The sequence below is a fragment of the Pipra filicauda genome, unplaced genomic scaffold (assembly GCF_003945595.2).
Source record: "Pipra filicauda isolate LSUMZ 115617 unplaced genomic scaffold, ASM394559v2 scaffold10_size6260569_pilon, whole genome shotgun sequence".
Lineage (NCBI taxonomy): Eukaryota > Metazoa > Chordata > Aves > Passeriformes > Pipridae > Pipra > Pipra filicauda.
This window is the reverse complement of record NW_024103541.1, coordinates 5,583,586-5,606,433: the sequence shown is the minus strand read 5'-3', so window position 1 is coordinate 5,606,433 and position 22,848 is coordinate 5,583,586. Positions and strand designations below refer to the sequence as shown.

Below are 22,848 nucleotides of genomic sequence, written 5' to 3'. Positions count from 1 at the left end.
TGTAACTGCACATGAGACTTGGTTGTTCTTGACAAATTCTCCACAATGTTTTGAGTCCCACAGGTCTTCAACAGCTCTCTGAATTTACTAAAAGGCTCACAGCCCAACATAAAGAAGAAACCATTCTGATCTTATATCTTCCCCCTTGGTTAGTTTAAGCATTGTGACATTGACTGTAATTTCCATTGAAATAATCCTTGGTTCATTGTGAAGTACAGGAGTGGGATCCATACTGTTTCCCCCCACATAGTGTTCTACTTTTTTTATAACCAGAATATGAAAAGGATCTTAAAGTATAAGGACATGATTTCTATGCGTGTTTAAGTGATATTGGAATGAGCAGCTGGCAGCAACTTCGTGTCTCATTAACAAGGTAGTATTTCCTCACTAGTTGGATGCAATACTTGATGTCACTAAAACTCCCTGATGTAGATATGTGAAGGTGCATTGGTACATGTCAATGAGATGCAAATATCTCATCATTCTAACAAAAGGAAGTAAATATGTTCTCAATGATTTTTGGGCAGCCAAAACTTTCACAGCTTGTCAGCTGAAGCACAGCAGCAATCACAGTGGCCGAGCAGCATGGGCTTGTGACTGACACACTTGTGACTGAAAAGGAAAAGAGAGATAAGGGGGATTTCAGATGTTTTCTTAGTGAAAAGGCATCACAAATCTGGGAAGACACTGGGAAATGTTACACATGGAAGAAGAGGACTGTCTTCCAGGACCATGTTAAGCAGCAGCATTTATGTCTGTGAGCAATGGCAGTGAGGGCATAGCATGGCTAAGTCTGATTCTGGACTGTAACCTCACCACTGTCTTCATAGCCCATTGGCTGAGACTATGCTAAACTGTGAGGTTTAGCATAATGCATGCTGGTGCTTTGGGCAAGTTCTTCTTTCAAATTCCTGTGATTTGTCTTCTCCCATTTTCATTTAAGTTGTTGCTTTTTCCCCACAAGTCTTTTCCTTGTACCATGTTGCATTTTCATTTACTGAGGCAACAACCTGAGATTGTGCGGAATCCTTAGTTTACCAGGTAGGTTCACTTTCAGACATCAGCAGTGCTGGAACAACAGCTGGCAGCTTGCCTGAGGCTCTGCTTTCCTTGGGATGCTTTCTTCTGCCCCAGAGGCGGGGAGACTAAGCAATGACCTCCTAACAGCCACCTTGGAAATCCGAGCTGCTTACATAGTTGTTGGTTATCCCATCTTTCACCCTGTCTGATTAAATGAGGGGTTTTGCCATGACAAAGGAACAAGTTATGATGGACTCATGATTTGCTTGGATGGACTGGTTGAGCCCTGTTATTATTTCTCTGATGGCCCAGGACTGATGTCTTAAACAAAGTGTTTTCACAGCAGATAAGGGAAAAGGCTCATCTGTTACCCTGCCTCAGAGGTGGGTCATGACACATGTACACAAACTAAGCCAAACCAATAAATTAATACTGTAAGGAAAGAATAAACCAGAAGATTAATCACTCATCTTTTTTATACATATGGCAATGAGATATGGCCTTCTTCAGTGTCCTGAGAGTCTTGTAAAAGCAGTTTTAAAGTGGAGAGGCAGGAATACATTTCTTGTAGGGAAAAGAGACTTCGGGTTTTCTTCAGGGGTAAACATCTCTTCATTTCTGATGGCAATTGTTCCTTGTTGCTCCTTAAGCAAACTGCTCCTAACTGTTCTAGGAAAAGTATTCATTTGATCATAGATTATCTTTCATCTGTATAAAAAATCATCATGCTATGTGCTATTAGATTTACATAGAGTGAAGGAAGGGAGAGTTCTAGCCTGTTATTCAGTAGCACTGAAGCATAATGTTAGAAATAATTATGGTTTCAGTTTTATTCTTCTCATTTTTTTTTTTCCTTTTATGCCTGTAGGTGACAGAATGCTTTTAAGATTTTGCTTAGATTTGTATTAATCCAGGTGGATGAAGGAAATGGGTCTATGTAGCCAAATTTTTTTCTCTCCCTTTTTTTTTTTCTGTTTTCATTGAACTTTTGTGGTTTGTTTAATCTGGAAAACATCTTTCCCACAGCCTCTGAGACCTAGCATAAAAACCCCTACTCCCCCACTTTAGTCTCCATAGCTACAAACTATGAATTTAAACTTCAAATCCTTTATATAATGTGAATTTTCCTTTTTTTGTTTTTCCTTCTGGTTCTGATTTCAGGATGATACCTCTACACACAAACAGTTCAGCATAAAATTGGCTCAGTGTGAATTTTGCTTGCATGTGATACCTAGTCCAGATATCCCAGATGCAGAAGGAATTGTAGGGTAACTTCCTGTTGAGGGGACAAAGAATTTGATCAGATCAAATTCTGCCATAGTAAACTTGGCAAAGCCTTGAGAATTTTTTAGAGCTGCCTGTTAGGTACATAAATACTCAGAAAGCTGGAGTGACTCTCAGTATGGGAATTCTTACACTGTTTCAGAAGTTGAGCTACTAGCTGGGGTCTAATCTTCAAAAAAGTGTGGGTTTTTTGGGTGCCTTGTTGTATATATTGAAAATAAGGGAGAGGATCTGCTTAGACTAAATACCCTCAGTCTTGCTTGACATTTTATTCAAGCCTGTGTACTAATCTGGAACCTTTGATAAATCCCCTCTAGACTGGATTTTGGCTATGACCTCAACACAGAAATCCAGTGCTCAGGCCTGTCTTCAGTGAGCAAGAATGTCCCTGGAGCATCAGCACTGGACAGGGCTGTGATGTTCTTGCAGGCCCAGTGCTTTTCATGGTGTCCAGTGTTTTCTGCAGCAAGTGAAATTTTAAGGCTTAAAGAAGCATAAGCCTATACAGAAAGACACTTCACACTACTTTTGGTATGACTTCAGTATTTTGTGGCTGTTCCTGAGTGTGGTGTGATGAGACTGGGAACACAGCTATGCTCATAGGTAGGGAGATGGTTAGCTGTGTTCCTGTAAATCTCCACGCATGCAAAACCATTGCTCATCCTGTAGCTCTCACATGGTAGAAATATTGAATCCTGTTAGCACTGTGAGTAATAATTTTGCATGAAATTAAATCTACTTCTCAAATAGGTTCAGGTTCACCTTTCTCTTTTTTATTGCAATGACTTGTGCAAATAGAAGGTTAAATCAATGCAGTGAGATGGACCGCAGTGCTCTTGGGGCCTACTACAGACTTTGTGTGAGATGGGAGAAAAAGTATTTGTTCTTCTTTCCTCATGTTCCTCACCTGTAAAGAATGTGTATCTGTCAATACAATGAGTTTTGAAAACTAGTGTGCTAAAGAAAATTAACATAGTTTGGTGGCCATAAATGTTGGGGTTTTGCTTTGCTTTGCTTTGTTTTCTAAGATAGTATTGGCTATTACTCTGAACCTTCATTTGAAAATGGAAAGGGCCAAAGTTTGCTCTTTTCTCATTCCCTGTTTGAGCCTGGTAACAGGCACACACAAAACAGACTGGAGGGATCCTGAAGATACTCTTTACTTCTGCCACTGCCTGTGATTCATCAGAATTCATTCAGCAGCCCAGAGAGATCTGCTAAGAGTTGCACTGCAAAGTGCTGCTTGTAAAGTCACCTACTGTCTATGCAGGTTCAGTTCATTCAGGCACAGACCATTTTCTCTTGCCTCTACTTACAGTTTCTATCTCAAAAACCACTTGATTCTCCTCCCTGGTAACAAGGCAGTGGTATGCAGCCTGTTTTTCACTTCCATCACTTCTCACCACACACTCCCTGCACTGAATCACTGATATGTAGACATTACTGATTCTATTTTCATGACATCCCATGTTTGCAGGCAAAATCTAGTCAAAATTATTCATTATTATTGTAACAGGGAGGACTTTTTTTCATCTTCTGGTTGTAACTTAATTCTGTTCACCTCCATTTTACAGAAAATTAAGTGAAGGAATCATTATTTGTGCACCAGAATATTCTACTACACGTTTTGTTTCTAAAAAGGGCTACAAATATTTAATCTAAATATTTTATATTAAGATAAATGTAGTGAATAAGAACAGAAAGTAATCATAACAAGTATACCCTTATACTTCAGTGGATATTGGTGTGTACAAATGAGGAAGATCTGTATTTGTTTCTTCATCAGTTCCATATATCGGACTGGACATTATAAGTTTTGAGCATGTCTTTCAGCAATGGTGTGAATTCTCCTTGGCTAGAAATCACCCTACAAAACTTGAAGACAGTAAACTGTGAGGGAATTTTGGAGTGGTAAGAGGAGTGGATGTACGTACAGCGAGTAAGACAACATCTTCCAGGGATAACACAGAGCTTTCCCAGTGGGAGAGATGTCCACTTGGAGAAATCCTTCATTCCAGTAACCAAACACTGTGAGTTAACAGAGTAGCAGCAGCAGCTCCTGGCACTGTAGCCTGGCATCCCACTGATTTATTGAGTCTGTCTGAAGTTGAGCTTTACTTGAGGGAATTCTCCTTCACATTCCCTTCATCAGCTGCAGCCAGATCAAAGTCTGCAGTGGATGTGGGACTGTGCATGAAGGAACACATGCAGGTGTACGGCTGCATTGCCATCCTCCAGGAACAGCTTTTCCTGGGATGCCTTGAGCTGTGTGTGAACTTGCTGGCCATGACCAGCAGTGTGTGATAGCTGCCAGCCTTTTCATCAAGACCCGTTTGGAGTAACAGGAAAGAAATAGAGGATTTTTGGAAAGCTGACTGGAGGGAGGCTATGCCCTGTCTGTGGTTCACACAAGCTCAGTATCAACACACAGCACAGCTCCTTGTGGTTAATAATTCTGAGGAAGTCAGAAGCCTAGCAGTGATCCAGAGTCAGCCTCCCTTGCAGTATTAAAACTTCTTCATCCATAAACAGAGAAGTCTGTAATCTGATTATGAACTGGTATGAGTTAGAAATTGAGTTCACTCATGTCAATAGCTTGCCAACTTATGCAAGTGCAGAATTAGGCCCTTGGTATGTGGAACAGCAGTAAGAGTAAATTTTATATACTTCCATAAAAGAGAAAAGAAAGCAAACAGCTATAGAAAAACATGTTGTCATGAAGTATATATAATTACCAATATACACATTAGTTTTTTATTTCTTAAAATGGTGATTATACAATTCATGTAATGTGACTTAAAAAAAAAAAAGAAAAAAGGGCTGTGGGAACTTTTTTTTTTAAAGAACATAAGGCTTAGAAAGCAAAAGGCAGGAAAATATGTGGCCAGGGAACTGTGTTGGAAGTTTATAACAGCAGGTTACTGCAGGACTTGATCAAGAACCTCTGGGAAAAAGCATCTGCAGCAGCAGTTCTGCTGCCTGTGGCCACTCGCTGCATTTGACAGTGGGGCAGGCAGGGTTTTCTATCAGAAATGCTTCTAACACTTAAACTTTCTGGATAACTTAATCAATTTTCCTGGCTGATCATGTTGATTTCTTACTCATTTTAAATATTTCAGGAAGGAGGTTCATTCAGTGAGCTGAGGGGCTGCTCCAACACTGGTAGGTACCACCTGCTCCATTGCAATATGTAACAGAGGCACCTGCTCACAGCTTTAATATTCCCCAGCATATTTTGGTAATCACTCAGTTATTTAATTGCACCCTAAAGGCACCGAAATTTTTGAAAACCTCTTAGCAGAGCTAATATGGATACTCACATTAGAAGTCAACATCCAGAGTGAACTGCATTTTGCTAAGCAGCCAATTTCCAAAGAAGATTACACCTGTGGAAGATTAACAGCCACATCGAGGAACCAGAGGGATGGTAGGGAATGACATTACTGGAGAAGTGAGCAGTGGTGCTCTGGAGGATTTCAGTCAGCACGTTGTGGAATCCCACTCTATTGATCTACCTTGCTTCTGAGATATTTTATAATGACAAACAATGCACTTCTAGAGACTTTACAACTCCAGTCCTTATTAGGTTCATCCTCTAATTAGGTTCCATAATCAGCAAACTTTATACTTTCTAGGAATAGATATGTTAAAATTTGTAGAAGTTCATTTAAAAACAATGCCAACAAATTATTGATCTTCTCTTTGTCTTTGGCAGCATTTTAACCCAAGCTGCTTTTTCTTTGTTATTATGAGGAAGAGATTTCTCTGTTAGCCTAAAGCTGGTTCTGGGGCTTGCAGGGAAGGTCAGCTACTGTGAAGCACAAAAAAAAAAAAATCAAGAACAAGGACTTTACACAAAGTTCTCATAGGAGCTTACAAGAATCCACAGGTACTTAGTCAGACTAAAAATATTACTACTTTATTCTTCTGTCTTAAAGTAGTTCCTCAGTGAGATTGTTAAACACAAATATATTTGAAGATGAAGAAGAATGAGTCTTCCAGGCTACCTCTGCTTGCTCAAGCTCCTGGTGACAAATAACTTGAAATCATAATTTTCCTTTCAGAACAAGTATTTGGGCAGAGTATGGTGAAAGTTAGCCTGTTAGCCCTTTTCCCAAACAGCCACTTACTCATTCCCTCCTCCTCCACACCAACCAAAGAACCTTTGAGTTGAATCATAAGTCTCATTTTTATGTGAGGTCTTTTTTTCCCCATCTATATCCATTAAGTTTCATTCCTGCCTGCATATGATAGAGAGAGGTGAAAGAGCACTGCTGAGCCCCTGATATGCTTGCTAAATGTGTTTTTTATTGCTCAAAATCCAATAAATCTGATAAGGTGAAGGAGGCTAATGCGAGCAAGTCCTGCAGGCTAGAGGCCAGCCCGGATGCCTCATTTGTGGTGCCCAGAGATGATCCTGCCTGGGTCACGAGGGACCCTGTTGTTGTGCCTTTAGTCTACATTTGACTTCCTAGGGAAATGACATTTTTCTTGGTGTCACTGCAGTAAACATTTCTGACTGCTCTCCTCCCTCTGGAGGGGGTATTTGCACTCACGGCCAGCTACCATACAGAGCTGCCTTGGCAGCTTTCTGCAGACTGAGCAGATCAGACTTTTCCTCATCAGCTCCATCTCTTTTACCATCCATTTGCAGCAGCACCTGCCTTTGAGTCTGAGTTAAGATGCGCAAAATGAATTTTGACAATGGAATACTGTGTTTGAGATGATTTAAAGCAGATTTTCTTCCAGGATATTAGAATCTTCTGAAAATGAACCCCATTTAAAAGAGCTCTGGTAGACCTCTGAAGTCATGTCAAGATTTAGAAGCACAGCTGAAGGTCCCCATAGTCCTCTGGGAGCATGTGTTGAGCTTTGAGCACTCAGCCTTCTCCCTTTGCCTGTCCTTCCCTTTCAGAGTGGGATGAACCTTTGACTTGCACCTCCAGGCCTGAACCCTGGCGCAGGTGCTTGGAGGAAACCAATGCCTGTATAGAGTTTCTTCACACCACTCTAAACACAGCTTGAAGTCTTTAGTAAAACTTTCGTTTTCTTGCATTGTTACTTTTTGGACACGTGCTTTGTACAGTTTCTTCAAATTACTTAAAAGAATGGGTGGGTGTAGGAAGGAAAATGAGACAGAACCATAGAACAAGCTCAACCTGGGGCCTGAATATTTAAAAGTCATTTTATTTTTGAGCAATAGCTTCCTGTGCTGGAATTATAACTTTTGATACAGTATCAAATAGTGCTCAACAGCCTCCCTCTTGAAAGAACCGATGCTTCAGAGATGCCTAAAGCTGGAGACTCATGCAGTGAGACACTCCAAATCAGCAGTTTCTTCGGGAGATTTTGCCATGGCTTCTGGCTGCAGTCTGCCCTTGTTCTTCTTCACTTTCCCCTGAATAGACTTTACCTGCCCTTGTTGCAGTTTCATGCATCCCTCAAAGACACCCCAGGTATGTGGCATGCTGTGTCTTGTTTTACTGGTAGGTTTCTCTAAAGTAAAAGTCATTTAAAGATGTATACAACATTGCTTGATCATTATCAGCCTGAGATGTCACAATCCACTCACAGAGCTTACTAGTTTCCATTCCCAAATCCTAGCTTTGATAGCAGCTCTGGGTTGGACCTTGGACCCACAGAAGGAGCATTTTGTATGTTTCTGGCAAGTCCTGCTGAGGGCTGTGGAGGGTACAGATTTTTTGACTGTACCACAAACAAACTCAATGAAAGTTATTTGGGTGAAAGTCTAATCAGAGCTGCATTTCTTCTGATCCACGGCGAAGCGTAGAGCTGTTACAGTGCTTAACAAGGCGCGATGATGTGTGCTTAACAAAACACGGAAACCCCTTGTGCGCTGGCAGTGGACGCGGGGCTGATGCTCGAGCCTCGTACCTGCGTTACATAAGAACGCCCGTACCCCAGTACCGCAGCGGGCTGGAGTCGCTTCAGAACCGAAGGAAGAGGCGGCAGGAGGGAACGGGGAAGGGAGAAAGGAAGAAAAAACACCCAACCAAACGGGAAGCACGGAAGAAAAAGCAGCCAACATAAACTTTCTGCTGCAGTCCTACTAATTTCAGCTGAGAGCGCTGCGGGGCTCGGCTTTCTCAGAGCGCGGCTGATCTCGCTCAGACTCTGCTCCCCGGCCCCGGGGGCGAGGGCGGCGGGGCTCCACCAGACCCCAGCTCCGGCTCGGTCCCGGTCCGGTCCCGGTTCATTGGGCGGTGCCGGTGCCGGACGGGGCGGAGCGGGCGGGCGGCCCCCGCCGGGCGGAGCTGTGGCGGATCCCCGGGGGTGCGGGAGCATCGCAGCCGGAGCATCGCAACCGGAGCCCCCCAGGCAGCTCGGAGGCGCCGGGAGGGACCCGCGGGCGCCCCATGCCCGCCCGGCGCCGCCGGCAACATGAACCAGACGGCGACCGTGTCCCACCACGTCCACTGCCACGCGTCGCGGGGCGTCAAGGTAGGGCGGGCGGCAGCGGGGGCTCCGCGGCCGCCCCCGAGCCGCTCACCTGCCGTGCGGGCGCGGGCAGAGCTCGGCGGAGGGCGAGGCGAGGCGAGGAGGGACAGCTTGGCCCGCGAGTCCCGCCGGGCACCGGCACCGAGCGAGCCCAGCGCGGGGCTGTGCCCAAAGTTCGCCCCGGAGGAGGCGGAGGTGGGCACGGAGCTGTGGTTGCCTCCCGAATCGCTGCTCCGCGGTACCGGTGCGGGAAAGGTTCTGGATGAGGGATACAGCGTGAAATCGACTTGTCAGTCATGGTTTTGCCGCTGTCCGGTCGGGATAATCCGGGACGGGACGGTATGTTTGCTGGTGGTGGTGTCCACATGTGTGAGAGAGTTGTGTGGATGCTGTGGCTGGGCAGTGAGGGTGATGGTGGGGAAAGCCACGGGCTTGACTGCCTTCTTCCCGAGCCTCTGACACTCTGCTGCCTTTGCATGGATCGAAAACTACTTTCTAGCGGAGTTACTACAGTGACAAAACGAAATCCCTAACCAGATTGGTATTCAGTAGGAAGTACCTATGCAGAAATAAGTGGGTTTTTTTACCCCCTAAAATAAAATAACAATTCAATCAGTGGTGATATTTGATTAGTGATCCTTAGTTCTGAAAATACCAACATCAAGAAATTTTACACCAGCTATTTTGTTTCATTAAATGATGTGAAAGCCTGAAAAGTTCACTTCAGTGCCTTGCTCTTGGTGACTCAGGCTGTCCTGGCACAAGGTTGTGCACAGGTTTGTGTGGGGTGAGTAAACCTGCTAGGGCTTTGCTCCCTTCACAGCAAAGTTAGGGGGTTTGGGGTTTGTTTGTCTTCTCAGAAGGAGCAGCTCAACTGCACATCAGGTTCAGGAAATTGTCAGCTGGGCTTTATCCCGTTAGTGCTGGGAATAAAAATCATGACTTAGAGCTGAGGCAGGAGGGGATTAAAGGTATAAGTCTTCGATTAGCACAGCCATTTTTATATAGGCTGCATTAAGCTTTGCAGTGTATAATCAGTAATGCAAAATGTCTGCAGGCTCAGGGACGAGGGGGGATTTACCTGTGGCTCTAATGACCAGTTGTGTAACACATAACTGTATCCATCACACCATAAACGGCTGGTTAGTTCATGCCCAATTGCCAAGGTCATGGGAAGTGATGAATTACAATTGCCCTGGCCTACTTCAAAGAGTCAGCAAATATAATATTAAATTGCTTAAAACCATTTCATCCTCTCTAGGTCTGTCTCTGAAAGTACTAGAGAACAGAGAGCGGCCTGGTATTGCTCTGGGAAGTATTCCTTTCTTATGTTTGGGACAGCCAATGCTAATTTTTCACTGACAGCAACATTTATTAAGTTCATTTGGCTGGACTTTTAAGCCAAAACAACAACCACCACCAATATCAATATGCCATTAAAAAAAAAAAGACCCAGACAAGTCAATAGTCTTCAAAAAGAGAGAACATGAATCAGAGCCTTCTAGACATGAGTCCATTTTACAACCAACACAGTAATACTGATGCCATTAGAAAACTGTCTCATTTTTCTACTCTTAATTCAATGTGTCAGGTGTAAAATCTGCTTTATAAATAGTTTCAAGTGCTTCTATGCTGAGCCAATGTATATTCCATGAGAAAGTATTTATGACTGTAGAGGAGAAGTAACTGCCCTATGGTAATGAGGACCTCAAATTGGAAATTACTTTCAAAATACTTCATTAGTGACCAAACAAATATAAACTGCATATTAATCATAACTTGCTGAGAAACAGTTTTAGTTCCAGCAATTATGAAGACTCAAGGAAAAGGTTACTCAAGAAAAGGAAAACTTCACAGCTACTGGAATGAGACCTCTAAAGCTCCTTCTTTTTTCTCTTATACTTTTATTTCTCCCCAGCAAACAAACCTGTGAGATCTCAGCTCCTGTGTTACAATCAATGTGATGTTACTTCTCAGTAGTTTTTGGATCAGCTACTCACTGCTCTGTAACACAGCATAAACTTCTGAATTCACAGAACAAGAAGCAGAAGGATCCACTTGTCCAGTACATTGAATCCCACAAACTTTGTCCGTGACAATTCCTGCTCTGAATCACCCTGTCACTGCAGCGGGGCTGGTGCCCAGACACAGGGAAGCCCTGTCCCTTTGTCATGTTCTGCTTTGTTGAGGGGAGGACACAACATTTTGCATCCATGAGTACTGAGAACTGAGTGCACTGCATCCAGTGTAGGTTTGGTGACAGAGAAAAAAGTGGACAGAGGAAAATGAATATCAAGCAAGAAAAAAAGCCCAGAGATACCAAACCCCTTGGATAAAATGCAAAATCTCCTAATAAAGCCTTTTACCTCTAAGACTTTTTACAGCTTTTTTTTTTTTTAAATGATTGCAAATCTTACCACTTTGGTGACATTAGCATGAATGATAATCTTTCACTCTGAGATCTGTAACAAAAACTTCTAGGGTTTAGCTGTGAATGTCAAATACCTGCTTCATTTTTATATTGTTATAGCCTCGACTTCAGGATCTCACCCAGGTTTTATTCTTCACACTTTTGACTCATCTTGTCAACACAGCGAGTAAATTAGCTCTTCCAGGAGAATCAGTTCCATGTTGCATTGATGACCAAATGATTTTTCAACATTTTTTTACCCGACAGAGAAAAATTCTGTTAAAACATTGTTTGCTTTGCTTGGAGGAAAAAAAGTAAAAAACACCCTGCAAACCAGAAATAGAAAATAATAATTATCTTGGGTGGCTAGGATCTGCCAAAACAAACCAAACATTTGTCTTCAAGCCAAACATTTGTACTGAATTTACAGGGGCTGCAAAATAGAAATGTTTATGTCTTGCTCTTAACACAGTTAGGTCTACATTTTGCTCTTATTAAAAAAAAAAAAGTGGATTTAAGCTATTGTTTCTGTGGCTTTCTACATTCTTTAATAATAAAACATTCTCTCTCAGATCATGACTCTCTGCTGTTATCAACCTAATATTGATCTGACTGTGAGCTGGATCATGGAAGGAGTTACTAATTGGCATTCCAGAAGCACATAATTACTGTGTAATATAATATGTATGTTATAACCTTTTACTCTTCTTTCTTTCTTGCCTTCCTTTCACTTTTATTTATTCATTAACTTTTAGATTGTAAACTATAAAAGGCCAGTGCAGATATGTCCTTAGCAAAAATTCTATGGCAAGTCTCATCAGTATCCAGGGACTATATCAGGAATTTTTATATTTCAGGTTTATTGTAGTAGTGTTTTAGCACTTACTAATTGATGAATAGCGGTGTACTAATTGTTTTCTTATTTACAATTAGGTCGAGGAGCACATAATTTAAGGGGGGTTGTAGTGTTTCTTTTGGACTTATATGTGTGCTTAGAGCAACTAAGATTTTTTCACCAAGCCTGCACCTTAGCAGGAAACATCTGCCCTCTCCTGCAAACTGCTGTACACCCATGTCCTCCTAAAGAGAGAGAGAGGTATTCATATTTAGTTGTTCCTGTTCATAAAGGCTGCTCAGTCATACTTTTTGGGTCGAAACCTCAGGTAGTCGGATCTTTAAATACCCACAGGATGTGCCCAAATCAAGCCTTGTGCAGATAGGAGAATCATTCAAATCTACCAGCTGTTTAGGAAATAAATCCCTTAAAATGAGAGCAGCATTTCTGAAATTCATTACATCAAAAGCAAGTCACTAACAGATAATCTCAGTGAGTGTTCAATTATGAACTAGCCAGAATAATATGTAACGAAGGGCACAAGAAATACAAGGTTGTGTCATTGTTAGGAAAACAGTACATGAAAGCAAAAAAGAAGAAGAAAAAAGGATACATTTAAAATTAATAAGTTTGCAAGGTATTTTGTTTAAGGCAATAGAAATTTGAGCCGTGCTGAGCCATGTGCAAACATGTTTATATTGCCATGTGAGGAACCCCAGCTCTGGGGAAGCGCAGCGGAGCGGTGGCTGTGGTGGCAGGAGGCAGGCTGGTGATGGGAACACAGGTCACTGTCACACTGCTGGATGTGAGCAGCTCAAAGTGCACATATAGAACAAAGTAAATATTTTTTATTTTTGATTTTCCTAAATGCTGAGCAAATGTACAATACCCTTGTGTTGATTCTGTTCTTGAGACTCTCTCAGGAGGTGCATGGTGACCTGTTAGGGGACTCAAAAAGTTGTCCAAAAAGATTATGGCAATTATCAGTGACTGACTTGGAGCTTGATAGAAATGCCTTGAGTGTTGTTCTCCGAAAACATTTTGGGCTCTTTTGCATCCTCATCATCTGCAGTTGCTTTTCCTCCATTCTGACAAACTGGTTTTGAGGGGAGTTGCTGGTGTGCTTTGTTGATATTTTGCAGACCAAAAGTACATCTGTGGTAACATCTACATATGTACAGGGAGAACAAGATGGAGCTCTCTAGGTGGAAATTTGAAAAACTAATCACAACTTGTAAATCTTCCCATTTCCACATATACTACCTTTCTGTGTTGTTTCAATCTACTTGACAATGTGTGTGCTACCAGAGAATAACCAGTGCCTTTTCTTTTTAAAGACAGTCCTTACTTCATCATAAGAAGAGGCAGTCACAAATAAAAAGCCGATGGAAAGAGAAAAAGCCCCAACATTTGAAATACTTAATTTTCCCCTCCCAGTCTATAAAGAAACGATTGGTCTGTGTCAAAGGCAATGTCAAGATTAGTTAACCAGTTAAAAAAAACCCAAACCAACCAAACAAAAAAGAGTGAGAAAGGGAAAGAAAGGTGGTGTCAACTCCTTGATGCTGTAAGGAGCAGCACAGTGTCACCATGGGTCTGGGTCTCAGGCACAGTGTGTCCCAGCAGTAATTGCCCAGCACTGCAGCTGAGATGAAAGCAATTGGAGTCTCTCCTTGCAGGGGAACTCAGTTCCACTCCCTGCTGTGACCTTGCTGATGGGGTGTGTTTTTTGGCTCTTACTTGCCTGCAAAAACCATTAATATGTTTTTGAAACTTTCCAATCTTAATTCCCTTCTCTTTTCATAAAACATAAAAGTAATCAGCAAAAAAGTGTAAGCACTCCTGTGTATTTCGGTATATATACTGATTTTGTGGTATAGATTTGATAGGTATAGTATATGTGGCCATGCACACCAGTGTTTTCTAATACACAGACAATTTATGGCTTTTGATGTAATGCTAATCATAGGAATTTAGAAGGCAGTCATTTTAATATACACAAAGATACATGAACATGGTGATATATTATAATTAATAATAGGTTAGTACTTTCCTGGATTGTAGTCACATAACAATTTTCCGACTGCATATCATTACTTTAAGAAATAGGGAATTAAGTTTGATTCTCTTTGAAGCCACTTAAGATATGGGTCTGTGAGTGTCAGATAACACTTTCCTGAACGGATACCACATCATGAGGGATTTAATCTTTCTCATTCTTCAATCCAAAACTGTTTCACTAACTATGTGTTAAGATAATTTTGTGCTTATTTTGTTCAGTATTGCATTCCTAAACTTAGCATAGTAAGACTTCCATTCTGTCCACCACCTGAACATTGTTTTGGAATTCACTTAGGAGCTTTCTTATTTAAAGATTTTTATCTGAGGTCCTCAAATTGAAATATAAATGTTAAATTATGCAGCATCCAGGTTAGTGACTCTGCTGTGTTAATCATTTGACAGGTTTTTGGATCAGTGACTTTGACTTCTCACGTGCTGACAACACCCAATGTTACTGGCAGCGTGTGCCAGAAGCAAAGCATCATGTTAGGCAAAATTGACTTCTATGATTCTTAAAAATGAGGCACCTGATAGTGGCAGAATGCTTTGGGGGCTTTTTGTTTCAAAGAAAGAGAATGAGACAGGCAGATTTGTTACACTGTGAATGGAGCTAAGAGTGATTTGCAGCAATATACTCCAACCCAAGAAACTTGAGGGAAGGCAGCACCTAGAATCAGAGTCATCAGCTTAATTAAAGGCTCTCCACAGTCCAGAGCTGTGAAGTTAATGCAGCTGCTGCAGATGACGGTGTGATTTATTTCATGTTAAATTTAACCAGTAAAATAGTTTGAGTGAATTATGCTTTAGAATGCTAATTTCTTGGTGCTGATCTCAAAGGGGGCTCCAGCGCCCAAGCGGAATGATGGAGGGTGCTGTGAGCATGTATGGGTCTCATCCCCACATTAGGAGTACTAGAAAAGAGGAAGAGTGCTGAATGATGGTGCTCTTGAGCTGCTGACCTCTCTCCTGAGAATATATCAGAAAACTAATCCAAAGTTGTAGTTTCAAAAGAGGGAGATTGGAACTGAACTGGTTTGTGACTCCAGAACACAGAGACAGCTGCTTAGTTTGAGTTGATGCGTGACCTTACCAAGGGAAAAAGATGTGGAGGGTGAGCCCTAGAGAAGTTTTACAGAAAGCTCAGAAGGAAACAGAGATGATATCTGAAGGACACCTTGAGGCTATGATGGCAGCTTGGCAGGAGGAGGCAGACACAGGAGTCAGAGGAAGACAGGATCTGAGGGTGTCTGACTGCTAAAGGCAGCTGGCAAGTCAAGGGAGATCAGAATGGAGTATTGTGTTTTAGCTTCAGCTAAAAAGACGTTACTTGGGATATTGGCTGTTAGATTAGATTACATTGCTAGGTCTGACCCATCACACAGAAGTTGTTGCTGAAAGTCACAGACCTAAAGAGAAACCAAGAGACAGAGATAATGTACTTTTTTTGGACATGTGTCAGAAGTGAGGTTTGCAAAGTTATCTTAGTGTGGACTCCTAGAGGCAAGGTAGCACAGTGTCCACAGACTTTATCAGTTTATTGGAAAAGTTACCCAGTAATTTACAGTAGTAAACACCAGAGGTGCCTAGCAAGTTGCTAAGCACAAAAATTATGCCGCTTTATTAAAGTATGACACTTAGTGTTTTATTTTCTTATAGCTTGAGAAAGTTACGGCATGCTAGTGTTTAATATTAAGCCTGCTTTTAAGTTTATGTAATTGAAAAGATGAACTTTGTCTTCAAAGGTGTGCTGTTCTTTAAAGTGTGCCTGGTGGTCACACTGGTGGCTGTAAATACTCCGTTTGTGCCCATATGTAAGGTGGAAGAATTTCTCCTGGGCAAGGGATGGTGCTGGAACTTTTCCCTGAGATCTGCAGTACAGATCTGCAATTCAATGCACCAAAGTCCATTAAGCTTAAGGGAAGCTGATCCCCAAAGCTGTTAGATGCCAGTGGTGAGGCTGAGTGTCCGTCCAGGGACCTGCATTTCCTCATCCCCTGCCGTGTCCATCACTGGATTTATTCTTTAGTACAATGGTCAATGAATGAAGACTCTTTATTTAAAGATTGGTTTATTAGCCTTATTTATGTTTTTAAAATTGTGGTTTCAGCAGCGTGAAGGCGAGTGTCTAACCCTTGGCTTAGTTTTCCCTGGATATTACAGACGAACATTTTGGCTTACATTTTGAAAGAAACTTTTTTTCTTTTGTAAAATCAATTGCTTAGGCAGGAGAGTTCCTGACTCCCCAATTAAGCAATTTATCTAAAAGAAATCTTTTTTTCCCTTCCCTTCAAAGCATTAAACACTTACTCAGCTTGAAAGCTGCATCAGTCTGCCAGCGCGGGATTAATGCCACAAACGTTCCTGTTCATATTTGCTGCAGAGATGACCTGCAGACATGACCATCATGTTAAAAAATAGCTTTTATAATTCCTTGTGCGTGATAACTGAGAGCCAAAACCTGCCTCTGATTTCCTTTATTTCTTCCGACTCACTGGAGGAGGGGAGCAGGCACAAGACTTGGCTCCCTGTTCCCGATGGCCCATCCATCCCCTCACTCAGCCCTGCTGCCTCCTGGGGCTCGGGCAGTTGCTTCCTAGGACTTGGGTGGTTGCTTCCTAGGGTTTGGGCAGTTGCTGGCATTGCTTTCTGGCTCTGTGGGTCTGACTTTGCCATGTCCCCATCTCTGTGTGCACGACGGGAACATTGGCACACACGGCTCCCTCCACAGCCAACACTATGGGCTGCTTGTGAGCACACACAACCTGGAGTCCTAAAACCTGGACTGAGGCTGGTCCCACTGCACACCAGGGGAGACTTTGGGCTTACTTTGGCTTTTTGGATAAATCTAGGGAAGGGAGGAGACTTTTTCTTTTGTTTTTTAACCTGTTTGACTGTTGTCAGTATCAACAAATTTGAACATATTCTGAACATATTTGAACATATTATCATCACAGATCCTGAACACGGAAAGGAATGAACCTTCCAAAGAAAGCTTTTGAGCTTTTCCCTCACTCACATTTTACCTGTACAAGTGAATCCATTGTGTGTGTGGCACTGAGGAGCAGGATAGTCTGTTTATTCAATCTCTGTCCTAACCTTGCTCCTCGGAGAGGTTGGAAGGAAATTGCTGTGCTTCTGCATTGGCCCCTTGTGGGACGTATTAGTTTCTGCTGCTTGTAAGGATCCTTTGTCTGACTCTCCTGCTAATCCAAACCCATAAAAGCATTTTAGCAGTTCTGGAATGATTGACTAAAGGTTTTCTTTCTGTAATTTATACAGATATCAATAATTACTTGGTTGATCTTTATTTTTGTACAGGACACAATGTCTAATGGCCGAAGCTAAAAACTGGAAAATTGGCATTTGGAGTAGACTCACGAATTCTGTTACCTCTGGTGGTAACTGTTCATCCAGGGAGAGTTGCAACTGTTTATGCTGAGCTTTTCCCTAGAATTAAAGTAGGCTTTTTCAGTTAACTGTTTTTCTTAGGAGGTGGAAACTTTCCTCTGACTTAGGCTGCTGATCCAGCCCTCCCAAAGGTCAGGGTAACCTCAGCATTGCAGGGAGGGGAGTTGGGGCCTCTCGCTTGCTTTTCCTTTGTGTGATAGCAGAAGGGGTTTGTGGCTTTGTGTTTCCTTCTGGGTGCAAATACTTGTGGGTTGTTTGCATGGGAGAGTCACAAGCAGGTGAACACCTGTGGCATAAAAAGAGATTATGCCAGCTGCTGGGCAGCCTGGAGGGAATTGGCTCTGGCTTAGTCCCTGTCCTGCCATGCCTGGGGCAGCAGGATTTTGGGGGGAAGGGAGCAAAGAGAGAAAGGCTGGCAGGAGAAGGCTGAATAAGAAGAAGAGGAAGAAGAGTTAATCCCTCAGTGCTACTCTGGTGGCCTCAGATGTAGTGGCACATTGTACATACTGTGCTTGTGTCAGACTTGAGTTGATTTTTGCTTTTGACTCTGAGGTGATGGGACTGTGCTCACACAAGAAACATTTTCAACAAATTTTCCATGCAGTATTATCTGACTTCTGGTAGTCAATCCAACCAAGGATTTGTCTACCTAGAAACCAAATATACACTGCCCATGACTCTCTTTCCTGGTGATAATTTTTGAGCTGTGAATTCCCTACATTTGCCTACAGTGAAACTTCTATTTACATCCATGAGTGCATGTTTTTGTATAGATTTAGTCTGGAGTTTGAAAAATCTCAGTTTTATAATTCAACATTGTAATGTGTTTTCTGGGAACATTAATGTTTCTGAAACTTGATTATGCAAATATTTGCAGAGGGCAAACAAAAGCTTAGCAAACAAATCCATAAAATAATTAAGCAAAGACTGGTGCTTTTCTATTTCTATAGTACTTGTGCCTCTCTAAACATTTTCCAAACTTTCTGGATGCCTCTTTTTCCTCAGTTATTTAGAAGTCTCTGGTGACACAAGTTGCATCCCAAGTGAGGTCACCTTTACTGGTGAAACCCATCAAGCAGCTGATGCCATTTAAAGATATTTTTAAGAGATGTTTAGTTGTATTTTATAGCTTCAAATAATCTTACCAAGATCATCATAATTATGACACTAAGCACTTCTCAGATTTGAGGACTCTTAAGGATTGAAGAAAAAGAATTTTAGATGGCCATTGAATGAAAGCCCCTTGATCATTAGTGGGCAGCTGGTTTTCAACTTCTGTGCTCAAATACTAAGTCATTGGCTTGGTGGTTATGCTGTGGAAGAGATGTATTTCATGAGTTATAACTAGACTTACTTTCTGCCAGAATTTTGAATTTTTCAGTTGTTTCTTGTAATATATGTTGGCTTGAAATTCTTCAGGGTCACTGTAACAATCCTAAGACAGGCAATTTCAATTTGGATTGAACTTCAGACGTATGGAATCAAGCTGTTGGTGTGTCCCAAGCACCAGTAGAAGGCCCTGGTGGGGCTGCAGTTGTAGTGGTCTGAGACACGTACTCAGCTGTGTGCTGCCAACTTGTGAAACTCAGGTGGTGGGGAACGGTGTCAGGTTGTAAAAGAGAACATGGGAGCCCTTCTGTGATTTATGTTACAGCTCTGGATCCAAGAGACTTGTTCCCTACTTGGCCTTGTGTTCCTAGTGAAGCTCCGTCATTTTTGTACTGGATTGGAGATACACAAAATAAATGCATTTATAGTCTCAGGCACTTTTCAGAGTGAGTGCTGTGCATAAAATTGTTTGCTGAAGCAACTCTCCTGATGCCACAGGAGAGATGGGCCAACAGAAAATTTGGGTCGTTCTACCTAAGATGATTTCTGTAATTAAACCATCTTGTATAGTTCATGTTTGCATTTTTACATGGAATAGTTAAAAAACCTTTTAAGTTTCAACCAGTCTATCCCCTTTCCTCCTGAAGTATATTTTTATAGCTCCAGATCTAAAACATTTAGTACCAAATTTTTATTAAAAAAAAAAATCACTGAATGATTTTGAAAAACTTATTTATCAGGTTAAGATTTATAAACATGTATTTTCTGCATGTGTTGCCCTCTGAGTACTCTAGCCCTACAAAATAAAGCTGGCATGGGTTACATGCCATGGAAATAAGAAAAAATGAGCTCAAATGAAAAAAAAATTACTTGATACTTAAGATTTTATGTTTCATTTTTAAATTGTAATCAAAAAAGTACTGTGTGCTCTCGTTTGATGAATGCTGCACACGCTGCAGAAAAAATGCACTGCAAGATCTTGGAAAAGTGCCTGCAACTGATACAGTGGTTTTTGTGAGGAATTTTATTTTTTATGGTGTAGTAGTTTTAAAAACACTAACAATTCTCAAGCTGCTGTCTGGCTTAGGTCAATTGCTTTTTGAAGAGGGATGCAATGTGCTCATTATTTTCTAGTATTTCTTCTATATGGTTGCTGCAGAGAAAGCAGACAGTATGTATCTGAAACCTCACAGATGAGTCTAATGATTTCTACATTTAGAGCAAAGAAATGAAATTACTCATATTACAGTTTAACACAAATTTTGTTTTCTGTTTAATAACTGCTTTGAATGATGACTTGTGTGATCAATTATACACACTTGCACAATCAGCATTTGCAGTTTAATTTTTTAATTAAAATGTTGAATACCTACCAGTATAGGTTATAGTATGTGACAATGTAAGAATTCTCCAGAATAGTACTGTGAATGTTTGACAAAGTCTCATAAGGTCCAAGTTTAAATTATCGAATAGCTACAATTCTTGCGTAGAAAGTGCAATGTAGATTAATAGACATAAAAGGAAGCATGTTCCAGATGAAGTAGCGGAGTAAATATATCATCTAAGTGGTTGATAAAGTTGCTAAATTACTGTAAACAAACGATAAAATATCTTAGAGGTAATATCTCAGAGAAGTTGTTTATTGGAAGCGTAAAAAGATAAATGCAAATTGTAAATATGTAAAGGGAAAAGGCTGGATGGCAGTTTTTTGATGTAAGATGCAGATTCTCTGGGCTGTTTGTCTAATAAAGCTGATATTCTTGTACAACAATGACTATTCCCTCTGACACAGAGTAATGCTTATATAAGTTGCTTTAAGATGGGCATAATCTATTTTTGCCATTAAAAACTTATGGAAATATTTCTGGGCATTGTAATATGAAAATGTTCAGTAAAAGGAAAATGTTGAGACTGTATACATCATTAATCAATTATAAGCCATCTTAATGGATAATGGAGTGAAAAATGATTCCCTAGATATTTGTTTCATTACTGAGCCCCTGCACAGTAGCAACTCACTGTATACCACAAAAACAGCTATTTTTTTTCCTTCTTGGTCATTATAATTGATAATTTTAGTTTCCAAGAAAATATCCAGGCTGGAATTGATCATCCTCTACCCCTAAGGCTGAAGATGCCAAATACGTGATTTTATGCCAAAAGTATTTGTAGAAGCATCAAAGTTCTTGTCTGCCAGCCGGTGGCCAAATGCCATCAGCAGCAAAGGTGGCTGGGAGTTTCCAAGATGTAGCTGAGGTAGAACTGTGTTGGAAGGTCTCCAGAGAGAACTTAAGAGTAGCCTTGCAATACCTAAAGGGGGCTTAAAAGAAAGATAGTGACAGATCTTTGAGTGGGGCCTGTTGTGATAAGGCAAGGGGTAATGGCTTTAAATTAAAAGAGGGTAGATTTAAACTAGATATAAGGAAGAAAATTTTTTACAGTGATGGTTGTGAAACACTGGAACAGGATGCTCAGAGAGGTGGTAGAAGGCCCATCCCTGGAAACATTTGAGGTCAGGTTGGATGGGGCTCTGAACAATCTGATCTGGTTGAAGATGTCCCTGCTCATTGGACTAGATAACCTTTAAAGCTCCCTTCCAGCCCAAACTATTCCGTGATTCTGTGAAAAATGTGAAATTTAAAAGTACTATCAATGACAGCAGAGTTGTCAGTAATATCCCATCCCATCTAACAAGAGGTAGACTGGAAGAAAGGGAAGACTTTGTGTTTTGTGGGATTGAACCTTACTTTGTGCTAACTTTTATTGTATTTTTTATCCTACTTCCAGTGGAGAACTCTCATATAGATCAAAAGGTAGTGGTAATGAATTGAGCTGATGAACTTTCAGAAGAAAAGGGGAGTAAAGGACATAAAATACTGTAACTGTTTTCGGTAAGGGGGCTTGCTTGAAAATACTTCTGATTCTCAGTGTTTTCTCAAAATGACACTTCAAAAAATGATAAATTAAGTAAATTAAGATAACAAGAAGTAATACTGAAATTACACTGATAACTCTTTTAAATTCAGTATTATTTTATGTGACTAATTTATTCATTATGATTTATGGAGAACATCACTGGCTACAAAAGCTAAATAACAGACAGGTTTTATCTTATTAATAACTGCCTCTAAGATAAATCATACTAGAACATGGAAGGATCATTGGTAGGCAAAGTACATCAAAGAAGCTCCAGCATCTGAATGGCCTCTGAAATTTCAATTAAAATTTAATATTTGCTGCCGAATTTTCCTGTATCCTATATAGGTCAGCTGTAGGCTCTTGGCCAAGATGTAAACTAATGCTGCTGTTGTATTTCTCCTTGTTGCTGTTTCCCACAATTTCCCAGATACATCCATTTGCCAGTGGCACAGCACCCATGTGGGAAGAGTTTCTCCTGGTACCGTTTCCTCCTGTTTGCATTCCTGAGCGAGAGCAGAACACTCTGCTGGGGCAGCGATGGAAGTGTGATGTCTGTGAGTGGGAGAAGCTGGATCAAATCCCCCTTTGTGATTGCACAGTTTTCATTTACTACTGTGTTGAGAATTGTTTATAAATGTTCCACTTTCAAATTACCACTTCCTGCTAATTTCCCATTTTAAATTATTTTTGTTCTTCTTCATCAATAATGGTTTTGGCAATCCAGATCATTTCACTTAATTTCCCTAGGTATCTTTTTATGGCTTGCATTTTAAGAAAACAATATCCCATTGAATAATGTTTAGCATTTTTGCCTAATTTTCTTGAACAAAAAAGTATTTTGGCTGTTCTGTGTTCAAAGTACTGAGTTTTTGGTTTTTTTGTGTTTATGCTTGGGTTTATTTGTATTCACCTTTCCTAAAGAGACAGAAGGATCTAAAGTTTGGAGGAAATACATTCTGTAAATAAAGAATACTTCTATGAAGAGTATTTAATTATCTTTATATTGTCAAAATAATGAACTGATGTAATTATGATCATCATTGCTGTGTGAAGAACAGAGGAGGGATTCAAAAAAGCTAATGAAAGTCTTCCCTGTCCAACCACATTTGATTGATTTGCTTGT

General features: G+C 40.9%; 1 protein-coding gene across 1 annotated transcript in view; it reads left to right on the top strand.

Moving 5' to 3' along the window:
* Window positions 1-8,631: 8,631 nt before the first annotated feature.
* The window catches only part of DPP10 (dipeptidyl peptidase like 10), a 477,295-nt gene continuing 463,078 nt past the window's right edge, over window positions 8,632-22,848 (top strand). Inside the window, exon 1 of the mRNA XM_039382111.1 lies at window positions 8,632-8,766. Within this exon, the coding sequence (XP_039238045.1) occupies window positions 8,707-8,766 (60 nt within the window). The 5' untranslated portion in view covers window positions 8,632-8,706. The remainder of the gene's footprint in view (window positions 8,767-22,848) is intronic.